Source organism: Podarcis tiliguerta (assembly GCF_965153285.1).
Source record: "Podarcis tiliguerta genome assembly, chromosome: 1".
Lineage (NCBI taxonomy): Eukaryota > Metazoa > Chordata > Lepidosauria > Squamata > Lacertidae > Podarcis > Podarcis tiliguerta.
In genome coordinates, this window is record NC_139534.1 from 87,796,307 (window position 1) to 87,812,933 (window position 16,627).

The 16,627-nt window shown below is 45.4% G+C and overlaps 1 protein-coding gene and 1 long non-coding RNA gene across 9 annotated transcripts in view; one reads left to right on the forward strand and one right to left on the reverse strand.

Moving 5' to 3' along the window:
• The first annotated feature begins 1,502 nt into the window (after positions 1-1,502).
• Positions 1,503-16,627, forward strand: part of TMEM229B (transmembrane protein 229B) — a 36,202-nt gene continuing 21,077 nt past the window's right edge. For 3 of the 8 annotated variants that reach the window (XR_014515354.1, XR_014515355.1, XR_014515356.1), the window contains exon 1: positions 9,735-15,883. Coding sequence is in view for 1 of the 8 variants with exons in the window: in XM_083458167.1 (XP_083314293.1) it covers positions 1,831-2,085 (255 nt within the window). In the remaining 7 variants the exon portion in view is untranslated. Of the gene's footprint in view, positions 1,544-1,584; positions 2,086-9,734; positions 15,884-16,627 lie in introns of those variants that run through there. The other 5 variants (XR_014515352.1, XR_014515353.1, XM_083458165.1 and 2 more) reach the window with 5 other exon arrangements.
• The window catches only part of LOC310685652, a 36,730-nt gene continuing 36,063 nt past the window's right edge, over positions 15,961-16,627 (reverse strand). Inside the window, exon 3 of the long non-coding RNA XR_014515383.1 lies at positions 15,961-16,551. This is a non-coding gene — a long non-coding RNA (uncharacterized lncRNA). The remainder of the gene's footprint in view (positions 16,552-16,627) is intronic.

The window sequence follows — 16,627 nt, forward strand, 5'->3', positions numbered from 1 at the left end:
AGAGATTCCTTCTTAGCCACCTAATTCCCAAGGATGATAGCTTTCTTGGCTCCCACATTCCCAAGAAATATGGGACTAGTGCACCAGTCAGGACCAGAGGATTAACAGAGAGCTGATAGTCTCCAGGAAGGTGCATCAAAGGCCACACACCTCCCTGTAACAGTGTTCATCCATCTATAAACTACTGACCAGACATGGACCTATATTTAAGGTTATTGTAGCTTGTAGCCAGTTGCTCCATGATCTGTCCTTGGTCCTGATGACTTGCTCTTGGGATAGTAACTGACTCATACCTGCTTCCCGCTAAGTGAGAACCTCCTTGTTCCGTTTCAGACTGGCAGTATACTCTGCCTGTCCTCTGAGTGGCATCTCCCTGCAGGTCTTGCCCTTAAACAGGAGAACAAGCAGACACCTCCCCATATTTTCACAGAATTGCTGGAGGTCGCAGGTAGGGACAGTGCTTCTTGCGCTCAGGTCCTGTGTGCGGGTTTCCCTTGGGTATCTGGGCTGGCCCCTCTGAAAACAGGATGCTGAGTTACATAGGCCACTGACCTGGTCCAGCAGGGCTCTTCTTATGAAATACAGTGGTGCCTCGCAAGACGAAAATAATCCGTTCCGTGAGTCTCTTCGTCTAGCGGTTTTTTTGTCTTGCGAAGCAAGCCCATTAGCGGATTAGCGCTATTAGCGGTTTAGCGGCTATTAGCAGCTATTAAAGGCTTAAGGGATTAGCGGATTAGCTGCTAAAAGGCTATTAGCAGCTTAGTGCCTTAGAAAAAGGGGGTGGGGAGCGGAAAAAACCCCCCAGGAATCGCAAGACATTTTCGTCTTGCAAAGCAAGCCCATAGCAAATTCGTCCTGCGAAGCACCTCCAAAACGGAAAACCCTTTCGTCTAGCGGGTTTTCCGTCTTGCGAGGCATTCGTCTTGCGGGGCACCACTGTACTGTACAGGAACCAGGAGAAGATCTCTGGTCTGTTATGTCTGTGCCAATCCGGGGCTGATTTTTGGCCTCAGTCAGGGCACGTATTACCAAAGATGACCAAAGCCCATGGGCGTAGCCAAGGGAGGGGGCGGAGGGGGCAGCTGCCCCCCATAATCAATAAAAATCTAAAATCAATACAAATCTGAGTTTCTGTTCCCCCCTAACAAAAGCCAGTCCTCCCCCAACAAAAATCCTGGCTATGCCCATGACGAAGTCCACCCTCTCCAGTAGCCATAGATAGCCTTATTCCCCAGGACTCCTAGCAGCAGGTGGGGAGGTACCAGGTAATGCATGTATTTATGCCAGACATCCCTGGTACACTATGAGAACAGGATATATGGATGGGTAGCAGCTCCGGGGCATGTTGGCAAAAGGAGGATTCGTCTCTCTTCCCACATCGTCTCCAGTCACCACGCCGGATCTGGCGCACCGCAAGCCTTGGCATGGTTGACTCACAGGCGGTTCACTTCCAGGCCCATCCTCTGGCCTCGGGACTCCCGGGGATTCTGGGCCTCTTGCCGGTTGCCGGACGGAAGGAACGCGCCGCCTGCAAATCTGCCGGGTAAATTATTCAAAGCAAGCGGATGTAGCTGACAAAGGACCCGAAGGAGAAGAAGTAACCCTTCGCGGGCTGCGCCTCGCCAAGCCAATCCGGGCAGCGGCGGCGAACGAGTGGGCCGGAGCGGCGGGGGCGCTTTCGGGCGGCGGAAGAGAGCCGGACCCCGCCCGCGAAGGAGCCCCGGCGGCGGAGACGCGCGGCCGCCTTCCCTCCCTGCGCGCCGCTCTCCCTCCTCTTGCGGGCGCGGCAGCGGAAGGGTTAAGCGAGGGGGCGGGGGCAGGAGAGGGAGCATGTGCAGTCGGGCCCCGCAGCCGCGCTATGGGTCCCTCTTCGCTGGCACACTGGGTCTGCAGCTGCCGCGGCGGCGGCGGCACAAGCAGCCGGCGCAGCCGGAGGAAGAGGAGGAAGAGCAGCCGGCGCCGCGACGCTTCCATGGAGGCGAGCGCGGAGAGGCGGAGCTGAGCCCAGCCCAGCCGCGTCCCGGATCGCCGCCAAGCACCTGCGCCGGGGCCTCCTCGCCCACCTCCCTCCCCGCCGCCGCCCGGGTAGGTGCATCCGCAGAGGCCTCTTCCTCCTCTTCCCGCGACAGGGGCGCGCCGAGGTGGCGGGGCGGCCGAGGGAGGAGATCCCACCGCCCGCCCTCCTCGGGGTTTCCGAGGGAACTCCGTCTCCGGGGAGTCCCTCGCGGATGGAGGCAGCGCAGACGGGCGGGAGGCGCTGCTGGGCGGGCGCTGCTTGGTGCCGCAAGAGCCGCATCCTGGCGGGCTTCTCTCACGCGCCGGGTCCGGCTGCCGGAGCGCTCGCCGGCCCCGGACACCTTCATGCCTTGGCCGGGGATGCTGGCCGTCCGGGGAAGGATGCGCAGCAGCCCGAAAGCGGTGGCCTGGAGAGCTAGTCGGGATTGGCTCCGGGGCTGCGCTGGGCGCGCTTTCAGCTCGCAGGGGATCCCGAGTCCCGAGCGCGTCTTCCGCAGTCCCGGAAGGGACGGGGTGGGGGAAGGGAGGTGTCTCCCTGCTTAGAGCTCTTCTCCAGCCCAGGGCGCTTCCCTACCTTGGCGTTGCATTTCTTGCTCTCCTCCTCTTTGCTCTCCGTCCTCACCCAGCACTCCGGTCCCCCTTGGTCCTGAGCGGCACTTAAGCACATGCTACAGTTCTTGTTCATTACTCGGGCTCCCCCAACCCGCCACCCCCAATCGCGATTCTCCAGAGAACGACCGGGCTATATATTTTCTTCCCGACATGCTGTCCAGCTGTCAAGATGTGATCTTTTCTGTAGTCCTCTTCTTGCCGTCTAACTACTATTTATCGGTTTTCGTTTGCAAAACGCTGAAAGCCTTTCCTTATGCTCACCATCCCGACTCTATGAAGTGAGCGGCTGTACCATTAGCCCCATTTTACAGATGTGAAAACTGAGGCTGAAAGAGGAAATCGAGCCCTTGCCAAGGCCAACCAGTGATAGATAGCGGTGGGTTTGGGACCAAATGATCTCCCAGATCCAAGCCTCACCTGGCTCTCAGTGATGTTTATTTCCTCCTAGCCTCACTATATTCCTACCATCTCCTCAGCCTGCTTTTTGCTTCTGATAACTAGGCTGGCTTGGTTGCCTTTGGAAACCTTCGCCACAATCCACTTGTTGGCCTCTGAAGTGCCATACCAAGTCACATGTTTGTTTTCCCCAGTTACAAACTGAATGTAGTGATTTCTCTGGAGTTTGTCATAGTTCTTTACTTTCTGGCTGTAATTAAGGGCATCTACTGTATCCGTGGTAGACCTGTCTTCTAGGTGCCACTACCAGGGTATTTAGCTAACACACCTCTCTAGGTAGTAGAGTGCTTCCTACTCAGCCAGAGACTGGCTGCATAGGGCTGGAGAACAGGAATTAACTACCGTTGGTGTGTGATATCTGAAACATTAGGTCTTGCTCATAAAACACATGTACATCACTTGATTTCTTTGCACTGGATCACTGTACAGCTGATGACTTGGACTCTACCCTATGAAAGGTGGTAGGTAACCTCATACATTTGTTAAGATGCCACAAGGCTCACTGAGGGTTTTGATGCAACAGACTAAGGGCACAATCCTAAGATTAGATCTGGGATCTAATTGAGCTGAGCTAGGATCTCAGCTGGGAACTAGGTGGCTGAGCTAAGCTGGGTGGACCTTTAAGATGCTATTAGCCCTTAAAAAGGGACATTCCTAGGCAGAGCTGCGGGGGGGGGGGCAGGGAGGGGGGACAGGACCTAGGCTGGATCCTAAGTTTATTCAGCTCAGTACATTACTTGATGTGTGTTAAGCCAACAAGAATGGTGCTGGAACTCAAACTCTATTTCAAAGGGCTTGTTTCCCCTTCCAGGCTTAGGCTGGCTCAGCCATCAACAGCCCAGCTGCTGAATGGAGTTTGGATCTGGGATATTTTATGACAGCTTAATTTAAGTTGGCATAATTTATGCTGGTTTCCCATATTTAGGACTTCTCCGTTACACACTTACTCTGGTGGAAATTGTATTTTGAGATGATAAAAAGGGATAGAAACCTGCCTGTGGTGATTTCTATATTTGTGATGAAACACAGTGGAAGTCATCAAAGGGATGAGCATACTTGTATTAAGCCCAGCTACTTGAAATAGTAATATCACATACATTGTTCTCCCATCCCACCCAAATTTAGGACGCTTTCCCACATGAAACTGGTTCAGTTGATTTGACTAATTCAAATCAATTCAGGATAAACAAAAGGATGTATTCAGAAGTTGAATAGGATAGATGGAGGAAAGGTACATGGTTTGCTTGCTCCTCACTTAATTATCTCTAAAGAGGAAAAAGTCCATCATCTCTCTTGTATCCATAGCTAAATATGTACTAGTTGTCAACAAATGGGTATACCGTTCTGTGCTGCTCTGAAACCAACTATATTGTGTTGCCAGAAATAGCCAGTGTTTTAAAAATAGTACCTATAATCTCTAGCATTCTGAGGACAAAAAGAGAACCTTGGGAAAACTCATGTATGGCTGACTGCCGGACTGTCATTTGAATGGAGGTGAATTTGCTAACATGAACAGCTGTTGGTGTTATTGAATTCTTGTGAACAATCAGCTTGACAAATGTCAGATAGCAGTAGATTTTCTCAGTACAGAAAAATTATAGTTAGATGGATGTGTACTCAATAAGTTAGATCTGACCTACATAAATATAATCAACAATGCAAATTAACTGTGTGAGTGTGTGTGTATGTGAGATATATATATCACACACACGCACACACACACATATTGCATAATTTATTCTGCTTCTATTAGTCGTGAAAAGGTGTAGGAACTATGCAAGGCACTTAAGCAGAAACCTCCTGACCTCAGGAAATTCATTTTAGACCTCCATTCCATCTGAGATTTTTATTAGGCATTCCCCACACATCTTTAAGCCTATTTTTTATCCCCATAAGGTCTAGAAACTTGCTTTTAGAAAAGATGACTCATGTTTGCAAACATAATGTCACTGGGGGAAAAAATAGGATTGGCCATGAACTGAGATATGATCCATGCATAGCACTTCTGGGCATTTCTGACAATTAGGAAGACTTAATCTCATTAATCTGTTTATTAGCAGCTAGTCTGACCATCTCCAAGGATTTGGAAAAATATGAAATCTCTCTATATTTTTCAATGGTACAGAGAACGTGGAGGTCAGGTTTCACGGGCAAACATAAGCAGCAATTTCATGTACTGTATGGTGTGACAAAGAAGGATCGCTTTATTGAACACTGGCTCCCATTCATATCACGTGCTAACAGGAATCCAGCTGGGCAGCTTTGCGATGAGTCTTCTACCATATTGTGCAAGGTTCTGCTTTCTCCTTAATGCTCAAGTTCTTCAAGTAATGACTAAACTTTTATGTATGACTCTACATCCTTTTTAGAGGGGGGAAGTGTACTGCTTTGGTATGGTGGTGGTTTGGTCCGTTTGACAAATTGTATGATTCTGCCCATCCATGTTTATCTGCTCTGTTATTTTAAATAGAACCTGGAGAGGACTAGGGAAGTGGCTTGTCGGGCCTTCCTATACCTCCCTGCTGGTGGGGAAACAGAGGTCCCTCAGACCTCTGCTCCTCCCTGTCCTTCTCCACCCTTTTCCCCTGCTGTAGACTGTTTAAGCTCAAGAGTTCCAAGAGCCCTTTATTAGGTCTTGGTGGTAGCAGTGCTCACCCATTTCTGAGTGACAGCAGCCCGGGTGCCTGTAGGGGAAGGTTGAGGCATTTTGTTAGAAGCCAGTCTGCCCAAAGTGATCCCCTGCAGATCTTCACACATACAGTACTATAATAATTTGTTTCTAGACGAAAGGTTCTGCAAATTTTGCTGGAGAACCTACTGTGTGCTGGTTAGATCTTGAGAAGTTTCACTTCCTCCTCACTCTCCATCTAAAAAGAGGAAGCCCTTTTGAAGTGACAAAACATTTGTATTTCCCCCCATATTTGGACGCTAATGTCAACGGGTTTTTCTGGACCGCAGGAGTAGCTAACGTTGATGGCGTTGCTGTTTATGATCCATAATATAAGCATTATTCAGAATATATTCCTTGTGGGAATAAAGTTGAGAAACATAGGAAAAAATGGTAAAATTGACAACCCATACATAGATCTGAGTCTACAGTTACTGAGCCAAGTGTATAGTGCCAAGCTGGGGCATGATCTAGCCAAAGCTAAGCATTCTTAAGTCTCATTGATTTCATTGCCTGTTATTAGCTTAATTTTGACTGCAGCACACTTTAAACCAGCTTCTATGACCAGGTTTAAAATGTTGGATTATAACCCGGTGGATGCATTCTGGGGTAGGGCTTGAAGCCTGAGCATAAGGCTATTTTTTAAAACTAAGAATAGTATCTACTCGGAAGAAACTTCAGTGCAACTTGCTTTCCTAGTAAGCATGCATAGGATTAGCTCTTCAGGTGTAAGAAGTTTTCCAGGTCCCAGCTTTCAGAACCTGAGATTCACTTCTGGACATGGGTGGTGTTGGTTATTTTGAACGGCATGTCAAGAGATTTATTTTTATTTTTTGTAGATTGACAAAAAATGGCAGCCAAGAGCTGCAAAGCCAGTAGCAGAAACCAAGCTATCCTGAAAACTGTATTAAATGGCAGTATGTAAATACTCATAACCAGTCAATCATTGGTTATATAAATAAAATGCAAAGATTCAAGGAGCAAAGATCTGTGTTCTTCCCTGATGCCAGCTATTTTTGGGGGGTGGGGCATCAGGAGTGAGCAGCTTTTGTTCCTGCGTATTATGATGGGGGGGGGTCACCCTTCCTTCTGAAACATAAGCAAAAATCTATACTTAGTGAAAGGAAACAGCTTTCAGGAATGCAGTATTTATGTGATAATCCGCCACTGAACTGGTAACCTACAAAGGGAACCATTTTTATTAACAGGCATTTCTATGGTACTCAGCATTGATAGTGTGTGTGTGTGTGTGTGTGTGTTTAGGTTATTAACTTGCAATTTTTCATTTCACAGTTGCTATACAAAAGAGTCTAATTTCTATTTTCATACCAACTTTCCCATTATTAACCGTTCCTAAGTGCTGCTCGTAGAAATGAATAAAAAGCAAAGATGAATTAAAATACTGTGTAGGTGAGAGTAAATTCTTACACCACTGCCAGGGACCTCGGGTTAAGATCTTAATTCATTCTGGAGGTCCGTTCTTAACCTGAAACAGTTCTTAACCTGAGGTACCACCTTAGCTAATGGGGCCTCCCACTGCCGCCCTGCTGCTGCTGCATGATTTCTGTTCTCATCCTGAAGCAAAGTTCTTAACCCGAGGTACTATTTCTGGGTTAGCGGAGTCTGTAACCTGAAGCGTATGTAACCTGAAGCGTATGTAACCCAAGGTACCACTGTATACTACTAGACTGTGCAGTAGTTTCAGAAAATTCATTTCAAGCATACTGCTGTGACATCTCACTGAGTCACTGTAGATGTACCAGCCATGATATCTTTGCCTTCTGTCCTCTCCTTCACCTTCCATCTCCTGCTGGCCTTAATCACAATTAAATATGACATCGTCAATGACATTAACCACGGTTGAGACTACATAACCAGGTTCCCTTTTAACCAGGGATTTGAATAGTGACTAGTCGCTGATCATCCAGTGAACTACATGGTTAAGCACAGATTGGAACCTTGATCTCCCTGACCCACTGCATTGCACCACAACCTTCTCATCACTTCTGTATACTATGCCATACTCCTCTGGTTTTGATCCAGCAAAGGTTTTGAACCGATAAACTGGCAGTCTGCTAAATATCCCTTCCCCCAAAATGATATCAATTAGAGCAGATTAATTATAATACTAAGATTCTAGGCTAAATCTCAAAATAAAACTTTGACCTGTTTTATTAACAAATAACAATAGTCACATCAGCTTTGTTTAGCAGCGGAGCATGGAAAGCAAATTTCCTATATCTCATCTAAAGACGTATTTGTGGGGAAAGTACATTGTTTCCCCAGAGATTTTGAATAGCCTCTGGCTAGATCTTTCCAACAGCAGATGGAGTCATAAACTTGTGTCCAGAAAGTACTGCTTCCGATTGCAGGTGACACGCAAACATATGATGCAATACACTCTGGCTTTTCATTCACCCATTCATTTTTATTTAAAATTGCATCTCACACCCTATTTGAAATCAGTACAACAAAACAGAAAACTCATGAAACCTTAGCTACAGAAGAACTTATTTATTCATACACACATAGGAGAAAATTAATTAATTAATTAATTAATTGTCCTCCTCTTTCCGTCAAAGTGGTATGCATGGTTTTCTTCCTCCATATTTCCCCACTCACAACAATCCTGTGAGGTAAGCTAAGCTGAGAGACTGTGACTGGTTCAAGGTTACCCAGTGAGCTTCATTGCTGAACAAGGATTTGAACTCTGGCCTCCCCGGTCATAGTCCAACCTCTGCACCACAGTGGGTCTCACAGTGGCCACCTGTATGGACACTCCTTAAGAGCGGAAGAGGGAGATGCTTGTGCCTTGTCCCCCGGTGTCACAGAGACACAGCCATGCTTCTCCACCCACACATAAGCGCCTGCTGCCCTTGGAGGTCATGAGTGGGGTGGCACATTCGCACACAATGTTTTAAAACATCATCCTATAAAGACGCAGAGAAGCAGAAAGCATAACGCAACCGTCACAAAATAGAATGAGGCTCAGGTTAAATGTTCGAAAGTCTAACCTGGGAAAGTAAAGTAACTCTTCACCGAGCATCTTAACTACAGTACATGAGTAGGTGCAAGTGAGCTTCCCAGAGGAGAGCATTTGATATAGTCAAGAGGGCCCTGTCTCTGGTGATCACGTGCCTAAGCCCAGAAGGGAGCAGGCATTCAGAGAAAGGGCCCTGAAGACCGTAATGCACAAGCAGAAACTTGTGGGGAAGGAGGATCCTTTAGGTACCCAGAAAGCAAGCTATGCAGTGGTACCTCGGGTTAAGAACTTAATTCGTTCCAGAGGTCCGTTCTTAACCTGAAACTATTCTTAACCTGAAGCACTACTTTAGCTAATGGGACCTCCTGCTGCCACCGCGCCACTGCTGCACGATTTCTGTTCTCATCCTGAAGCAAAGTTCTTAACCCGAGGTAATATTTCTGGGTTAGCGGAGTCTGTAACCTGAAGCATACGTAACCTGAAGCATATGAAACCCGAGGTACCACTGTATAGGGCTTTAATTATAACACCAGCATTTCAAATTTTATTGGGAATAGATTGACCACCAGCAGGGTGAGGCAGCCACCTCAGACACTTGATTGTGGAATTCATGAAAGGGCAAGTTTTTAGTTATTTGTTCTTTCTTTCTTTCTGCTGCCAGGAAGGAGGAGAACTGTTGGTGAGGTCTTCTGCCTCATGTAGCAATAACATGGTTGGCCTGAGGCACTGTATGGTGGGTTGGGGGACCCATTTACTGTTTCACATCATACAGCAAAATGCCCTGGGCTGGCACTTGCTAGCAGTGAAATTGTTTCAGAGCTGGGCCGATATGTTCTAGGAGTGCTCCCAGTAGCAATCTTGCACCTGTGTTCTGGACTAATAGAAGCTTCTGGGACGTCTCCAAAGTCAAGCCATGTAATGCATTGCAGTAATCTAAGCCAAAGATTGCACCATATTTCACATATAGAAGTACTTGATATGATGACTTCACATTGAAGCAGCACTGAATTTTGTATTTTGGTCCATAAAGCAGGGATGACCTTGCCTTGCCTTGCTGCAGAGTGCCATCAAGAAATACTGTATACCCATTAATGGTAAAATGTGTTTGTTGGGTTTTTAAAAAATAGCCTTGGTGGCAGGTGCTCCACACTGAGAGATGTATTTCTCTTAGCGTTGTATAATATGGCCTTACCTTTTCAATTCAGCTTCTCGTGCAAAATTCAGGCATCTGTTGCTTTTCCTGCCACTAGCAGTTTCCTTTCTGATAGCACTGCAGCCAAAACATGCCACTGAGCATCTGAGTTTCCAGAAGACATTAAGATACAGGATCCCAGAGGGTTCTTGGGGCCTTGTAGAAGGCTGCAGTAGTCATTGTTCAAAAGTTTTTGTTTCAAACCCAACAACTTGGGTTCATAATGAGGAAAGAATAAACCCAAAACATTACAATTCTTACCCATTCTAGTATAATTCCCTGCTCTCTTCTTTAAAAGAGCACTCATTTCCCTTTGTTGGAAGGGAAATATTTGGAAATTAAATAGCTATGTGTTAACTCTGGCAGCAGCTGGGAAAGAAAGCCGAGATCTAGTGATATTCTGGCTCATTAGTAAAAGTTACTGTTGTATGTGTTAATTAGGGATAATGATGCCACACTGAGCTTTGTTCAGAGTGCTTACTCCTTTGCCAATGACATGATTACCAATCTGTGTCAAAAAGCAGAGACCAGCCTCAAGGGCATCTGAAGTGGACGGTGCATAATATTTTTCACATTGAGTACTCACTTGTAACAGTTTTAGAATAAAGTTGCTTGTGTAAGAACTCAAATAGATTTATGTTAGTAGGGAAGCAAGAACGGAACTATGTCATCCTGTGTTCTGACCCCTGCTGTTGAATTAATTAATCTAGTGCAGTGGTTTGGGCAAGCTCTCCTAAATAATCCTCTCCCTACGCAATCTTGTCTTCAAGCTCTCTATAAAAGATGGATTAGTGCATAAAGAGGATCTCATCCGCTAAGCCCCTTCGCTATCATGTGCTGTCTTCCCTGTGTCGCGTAAGGTTGAGAACTGATGCTCATTAGTTTAGACTTAAGCGATGGGTCTTGAACTAGAATTCAACTCTCACTGCGGCTTGTCCTGTTTCAGGCCAGCACCTTTGACAGGAGCCACATGTCTTCTGTAAATTCCTCCAGCACAGGCATCCCCAAACTCGGCCCTCCAGATGTTTTGAGACTACAATTCCCATCAACCCTGACTACTGGTCCTCTTAGCTAGGGATGATTGCCCATAAGCAGTCATCGCAGTGCAGTCTAGCTTGGCTGCTGTTTGTGATGGATTGACCTCTTTTTAACAATGAAGATCTTCAGAGCTGATGGTACCAAGAACATCTGTATGGTGCCTGGGCAGGAAGCTCTTCAAGGCCTTTCACTGCTACTGAACCAAATGGAAGATGGGATTGCTAATTTGCTATTTGAGCAACCAAGGAAACAAACTGTATACATGTCTGGGGTGAGGATAAGTAATGAATTAAGTGAGTGAATAGAAATGCTGACAATATTTTTGAAAAAGCCTGCTGCACATGAACTTACTGATGCATAATTTAAAGTGCTTTTTATCTAGATGTCATACCCTTGTTGGTCCAACATCCTTGCATCTCTTTTTACATACTTTATATTTATATATAAACATTTTTGTGAGGCCCGTCTGAAAAGTGATAACTAGAACTACCGTACTTCACATAATAAACACATGATCACAACTGAGCAGTAATTGTTTTTCTAAATATATAATTAAAACTTTATGCCAATTTTTCAAGTCACTTTGCTGGTAAAATAAAAGTAACCAAGGCTGAAATATTATACATTTACCTAGGAGTAGGCCCCATTGAACTCAGTAGGACTAATTTTTTTTATCAGACATGTATAGGATTGTGCTGTAAGGCTACAATTACATACCTGGGAGAAAACATTATTGAACACAGAGGTACTTCCCTCTGAGTAAACATTCCTAATAGGATAGCACCATAAGTTACTCATTCCTGAAAAATATAGTAGAAGAGTGGAAAAACTAGGAGTATTGCTGAAGCGTTTAATAACCCACTGTCCTCCACAGAGTATGTAACAGTTGGAAAATGTTAATCTGCTAGGTTGCTAAGCAACTGTGTCCTGACCTCAATCCCTATTGGATCAAGGGGAGTTTACTGATGAATTATATTTTTACTCTAATTTAAACCTTGATAGAGCTGGTGTAGGTGGGATTTTAACAAAATGGTCCTTTTCCTGGTTCATTGGAGTCTTAAGGTGTACCATTTATCATTTGGTGTGCTTGCAAAAACATGCTAATAAATTTCAATAATGAGAATTAAAGCTTTAACAGAATATCATGTTGCACAAATTCAGTTTTTATAGGATCTTGTGTCAGTGTTAGTAACCCAAAATTAACCTCAGATGTATTACTGCTAGGCTAAAGGTCAAACGGATAAAGAGCCAAAATGTGAAATGATGTCACAGGAATGAGAGCTGTCAGAATCACTCAAGTATCACTTTTAAGATATATCTCACATTGCAGGTTTTTAAAAAATTAAGTAATAAAACACACCCATACAAGGAATACAGAATATAGCAGTACAGGGGGAAAAAATGATTGAAGTATTAGACGTTCCAAGAAAGGCAGTCAAATGAAAGTGTATCTCCATACAGTTCCACAAATTGAGGGAAGGTGAAAACCGTGTTCAATTGCCTAAACAAAGTCCGTAGAAGGATACCATGTCATATAGATGGTGTGAGTCTTATTCACCCCATATCAATATTTTTTTGTGTGAAATTGTTAATTTGTCCATAAGCACAGTGTCCCATACTTGCAAAATTCATGCTTCAAAAAGATTTTCATTTAAAAGTTTTCCCATTTTTTGCAGTCACTAATCTAGGTGCAGTTAATAAATGGAAGATTATGTCTTTATTGGTTATGTTCTTAATATGAGTAAAACAAAATAGTAGGGCTAATTTTGCATCTGTCCATACTTTTCAGTTTTAGCTATATAAAAGTTTTAGCTACATAAAACCTTCCATCATTTGTTTTGCTAAAGTCCTTCAGTTTTTCAACAGTTTGTTCTTATGGCATTTTGCTTTAGAGACCCCGTGATTGTGGAATCAAACGTTCTGGTTCTTTTCCAGACAGGCACATGCTTTCATTAGTCAATGTGGCTGCCTACACTTTTCTTAGAGCTATATGAATGCAGTCAACAGCTCCATGCTTTGTTTTTATACACAGGAATGACTTCAAAAAGCCTGCATTTTTGCTAATTTACATTGTAATAGGGGCAGCAAACTTGAGACAGTAAGCAAAGAGTCTGCAAAATAGAGGCATTCAGAATTGCTACAAAGCTGATTATTTCTACCATTTACCCTCTTGTTTCTCAGAAATCAATTTGGAGGCAAGGAGCAAAACGTTTTGGGTGCTGTGTTCTCACAGGGTTGTTGCAGCTTTCTACCTTGTAGGTTGGATTGTTTTAATACTCTTAATGCAGTAGGGTAGTGGGGGAGGGGCAAAAGCGTGACTGCCCTAGCAGAAAATTGTTAGGGGTGGAAAATTTCAACACCCAGTATTGCCTCATTACAGCTGCACGCTTCCTTTGCTGGGCTCCAGTGTTTGAAAACAGCTTCTCCAGACAACGGAACAAGTTTTCTTTTCTTGGTGGTTGCAATCTCCACCATTAGGCAGTTGAATGTTGAGTGTACTCCGTCCAGTGAATCTAAAGCTTGCATCAATTCAGAATCTCCTCCCCTGTGATGTCTCATGTCCCAGAAGGGCTTATTTTTAATAGTTGCTTCCCAGCGGATTCTGACTCTGTGGTTCTGGAGTTCTGCTGTAATACAGTTCTTCAAAGCACTAAGACACACCTTTTGTCCAATTAATATCTCCCTTTAGGTAACTAATGATTAAGGTACCTTCATACATCACAAAACTGGCCTATCATAGCTACTGTCTCATTAAAAACAGAGTGGCGTTGGGCTGCATTGTTGTCTGAATACCCCTGGGCCTTGCAGACTGCCTGAGCAATGCAGTGTCTCTCAAGTAAGCAATCATCCATTTGCCTACTCTCTGTGTTGTAGCTGAGAATTAGCTCCTTTCCCTCATAGGTGCCAACTCTCTTCAACTCTAAAGTCTCTAAAGTCAGGATTTTGCAAGTAAGGAGGAAGAAGTTTCTCCCAAGGCAGTGGTGAATAACCTTTGGTGCACCTGTACCACAAGCCAAGACCCAAGTAGAAGGCTGTGTACACATTACCATAGACTCTGGCTCCATTGTCCACTGCTGGTGTTTGAAAGTGCATTCACATGAGGTTAGCCGCAATCCTTATGTATCCTCTAGCTTATCGAGAAATTATGCTGTTTGATGCCTTAAAACCAGCTTCCATCTGATTCGAAAATGTAGGCCACAGTTAAGCTGAGGTGTGTACATTTGAGACAGTGTTGCACATGCACAGATGACAGTGCATGCACACATTACAACTTCACTGAACAGGAGTTTGGCACAGGGAAACAAATCAGCTAATGTACATCAGGTGAAAACATCACCAACCCCTCTCTGGTGTGTACAGCAACATAAGAAAGTGACTTGAAATGGAGCAGGGGGATATGGGGTTGATGCATTTTAAGCTGCTAATATGTACAATTAAGTCACATCTTACGTGCATTTAACATACATTATTTCAACCGTATGTGCTTGGCTTTAGACTCTTTCAAGATTCCATTCCAGCCTTTCTCTTCTGCCTGCATCTCTCTCTCTCTCTCTCTCTCTCTGCTCTGTTCCCCCTTTATTTCTCTTTGCGTCCCTCCCTCCCACCAGTTGCTCACATGAGGATGAGTGAAGGGAGGCAGTGGAGCTACATGGAAAGCCTCCCTGCAGGGCTCCCCCCCCCCATGCCAACCAAGGGAAATTAAAATTTGGCTATACACAATTTTCACATAGATGCACAACCATTGGCACCAAATATCTGTGCATGATACAAGGTGATTGTACGTAGACACTGACACTCATCAGATGACAAAGGCTACTTTATAGCACTGCGTATGCCACTCTCATGCCTTGGTGTGGTTTTACCTCTATCCTGCTGAGCAACAGAGCAGGCCACAGTCTAGACATGCGTGGATAGGTCCTCCTTCTCCAGGCAAGGATTGCTTAGGTTGGCTATCTAAGTCCTGAGGCATGATCCATTGGGAAGGATCTGTTCTTCCTTCCTTTCCAGAACTGCTTGGCTAGGTAAGGGTGATTACCACTGTTCAGACCATGAGCTGGGTTTCTTCCAGAGAAACAACCCAATAAATGGATCCTTGGATTCTCAAGGGCCTTGGGTTTCCTGCATTTGGGGCAGGCTGTTCCACATGGTGATTTTGTGAAGTTGTTCTTCCATATTTTCAAGTCCACATTCGTTAAAAAAGCAAGGGAATAGCTAGTGTGAAGTGAACTTGAGTGGTGTGAATGCAATGTTCTACTGAGGACTCCCAAATGCATTGCCTGCCCTTCGCAAAGGGGCTTGCATTGATCTCTCTGGGCAACTGAGCAAGGTTTATTACAGACCAAATGGGGGCAGATGCTCCTAGGAATGCTGCTACCATTCTGAGATAACAAAATTTCACCAGGTGTGCCTGGTGGCGCAGTGGTGATCGCAGCTGAGAAAGGAACATTGGGCTGACTCCCTGATGCCTGATCCTGTTGCTCCGAGTACAGCAAGTGCCCCTTATCGTTTGCCCTCGAGGACTATCAAAGGAAACCTAGATGTCTTCCATTACTGTTGAAAACAAGAGTGGAGTCCCATGCCGGGCCTCGAAGAAGAATGTAGATCTATTGGCAGCGGATCTGAACAAGGGAATGAATAATTCATGCCCCCAAATGCCTCCTGTGTGTTCTCATCCATTTAGGCTGCTTGGGAGTTCTAGCTGTTGAGATGCAGACACAGATCGACTTCCAAAGGATAAAAACCCTGATAGACGCTGCTTGCTGTTGCTTCTGCCAGCCTCCAGTTCAAAGGATTGCAGCAGCTGCTGTGATGCTGGCTTAAGAGGGCGAAGGCCGGACCTCCGATTGCTGCCCCATCAAAACTGTGGTAGTCCAAGAAGTTCTGTAGCAAGGGCAGCCTGCTAGAATCCCTTCTCTAGGTAAGTAAGGAAAACAAAGGTGGCTTGGCTAATTTTACCAGGAACCATGAGGTAGGCAGGGGAGGGCAGTGGCTCAGCCCAGAGTTGGAAATGGCCTTGTTTACGTGCCAAGGGGCTTTTCTTAGGAGCGGGGGCGGGGGCGGGCGGGCACAGGAGAAAGCAAAGCAGGTTTGTCTCTGCCAAAAGCTTGCTAAAAACAGACAGGGCTTTGATTCGCTTTCAGCCACCATCTTAAGAAGTAAAGCTGATTTAATAGCCGTTCAGTGAAGTAAATTCATTGTGTGGAGTCACTTACTAGCTGGGCAGTTGTCCATATCGGAGTTGGCAGCTAAGGGCTTGGGAGGAGGAATTTCTCTCCCTGCCTCGGTCGAGGTCTCTTTAGGTCACGGCAGAGGTGCACTGGCAGGGCAGCAGCGGGGAGAGGGGTTAGTCCAGGTCGGCAGGAAACACAACTTCATTCTCCCAAGCTGTCTATCCAGCGCCTGTGAAACAGGGCTTGTGGGCTGCCAAACTTCCTCTTCTTTGTTTGCTCAAGTCCCTGCTGTTGATTTATAGTGCCACCTTTTACCTTCCCTGCTTTCACTGAGGATAAGCTCTTTCCACTGGATTCACTAACTTCTTTTACATTTTGCTGCTCAGGTTGCCATTGATCCAACAGGCTGTATATCCTGTGGAGGAGAGTGTATGACCTAGCTATTTAAAGCAGGTGTTTAAACCCCAGCGTGAGTCAGGTTTCTTAACAAT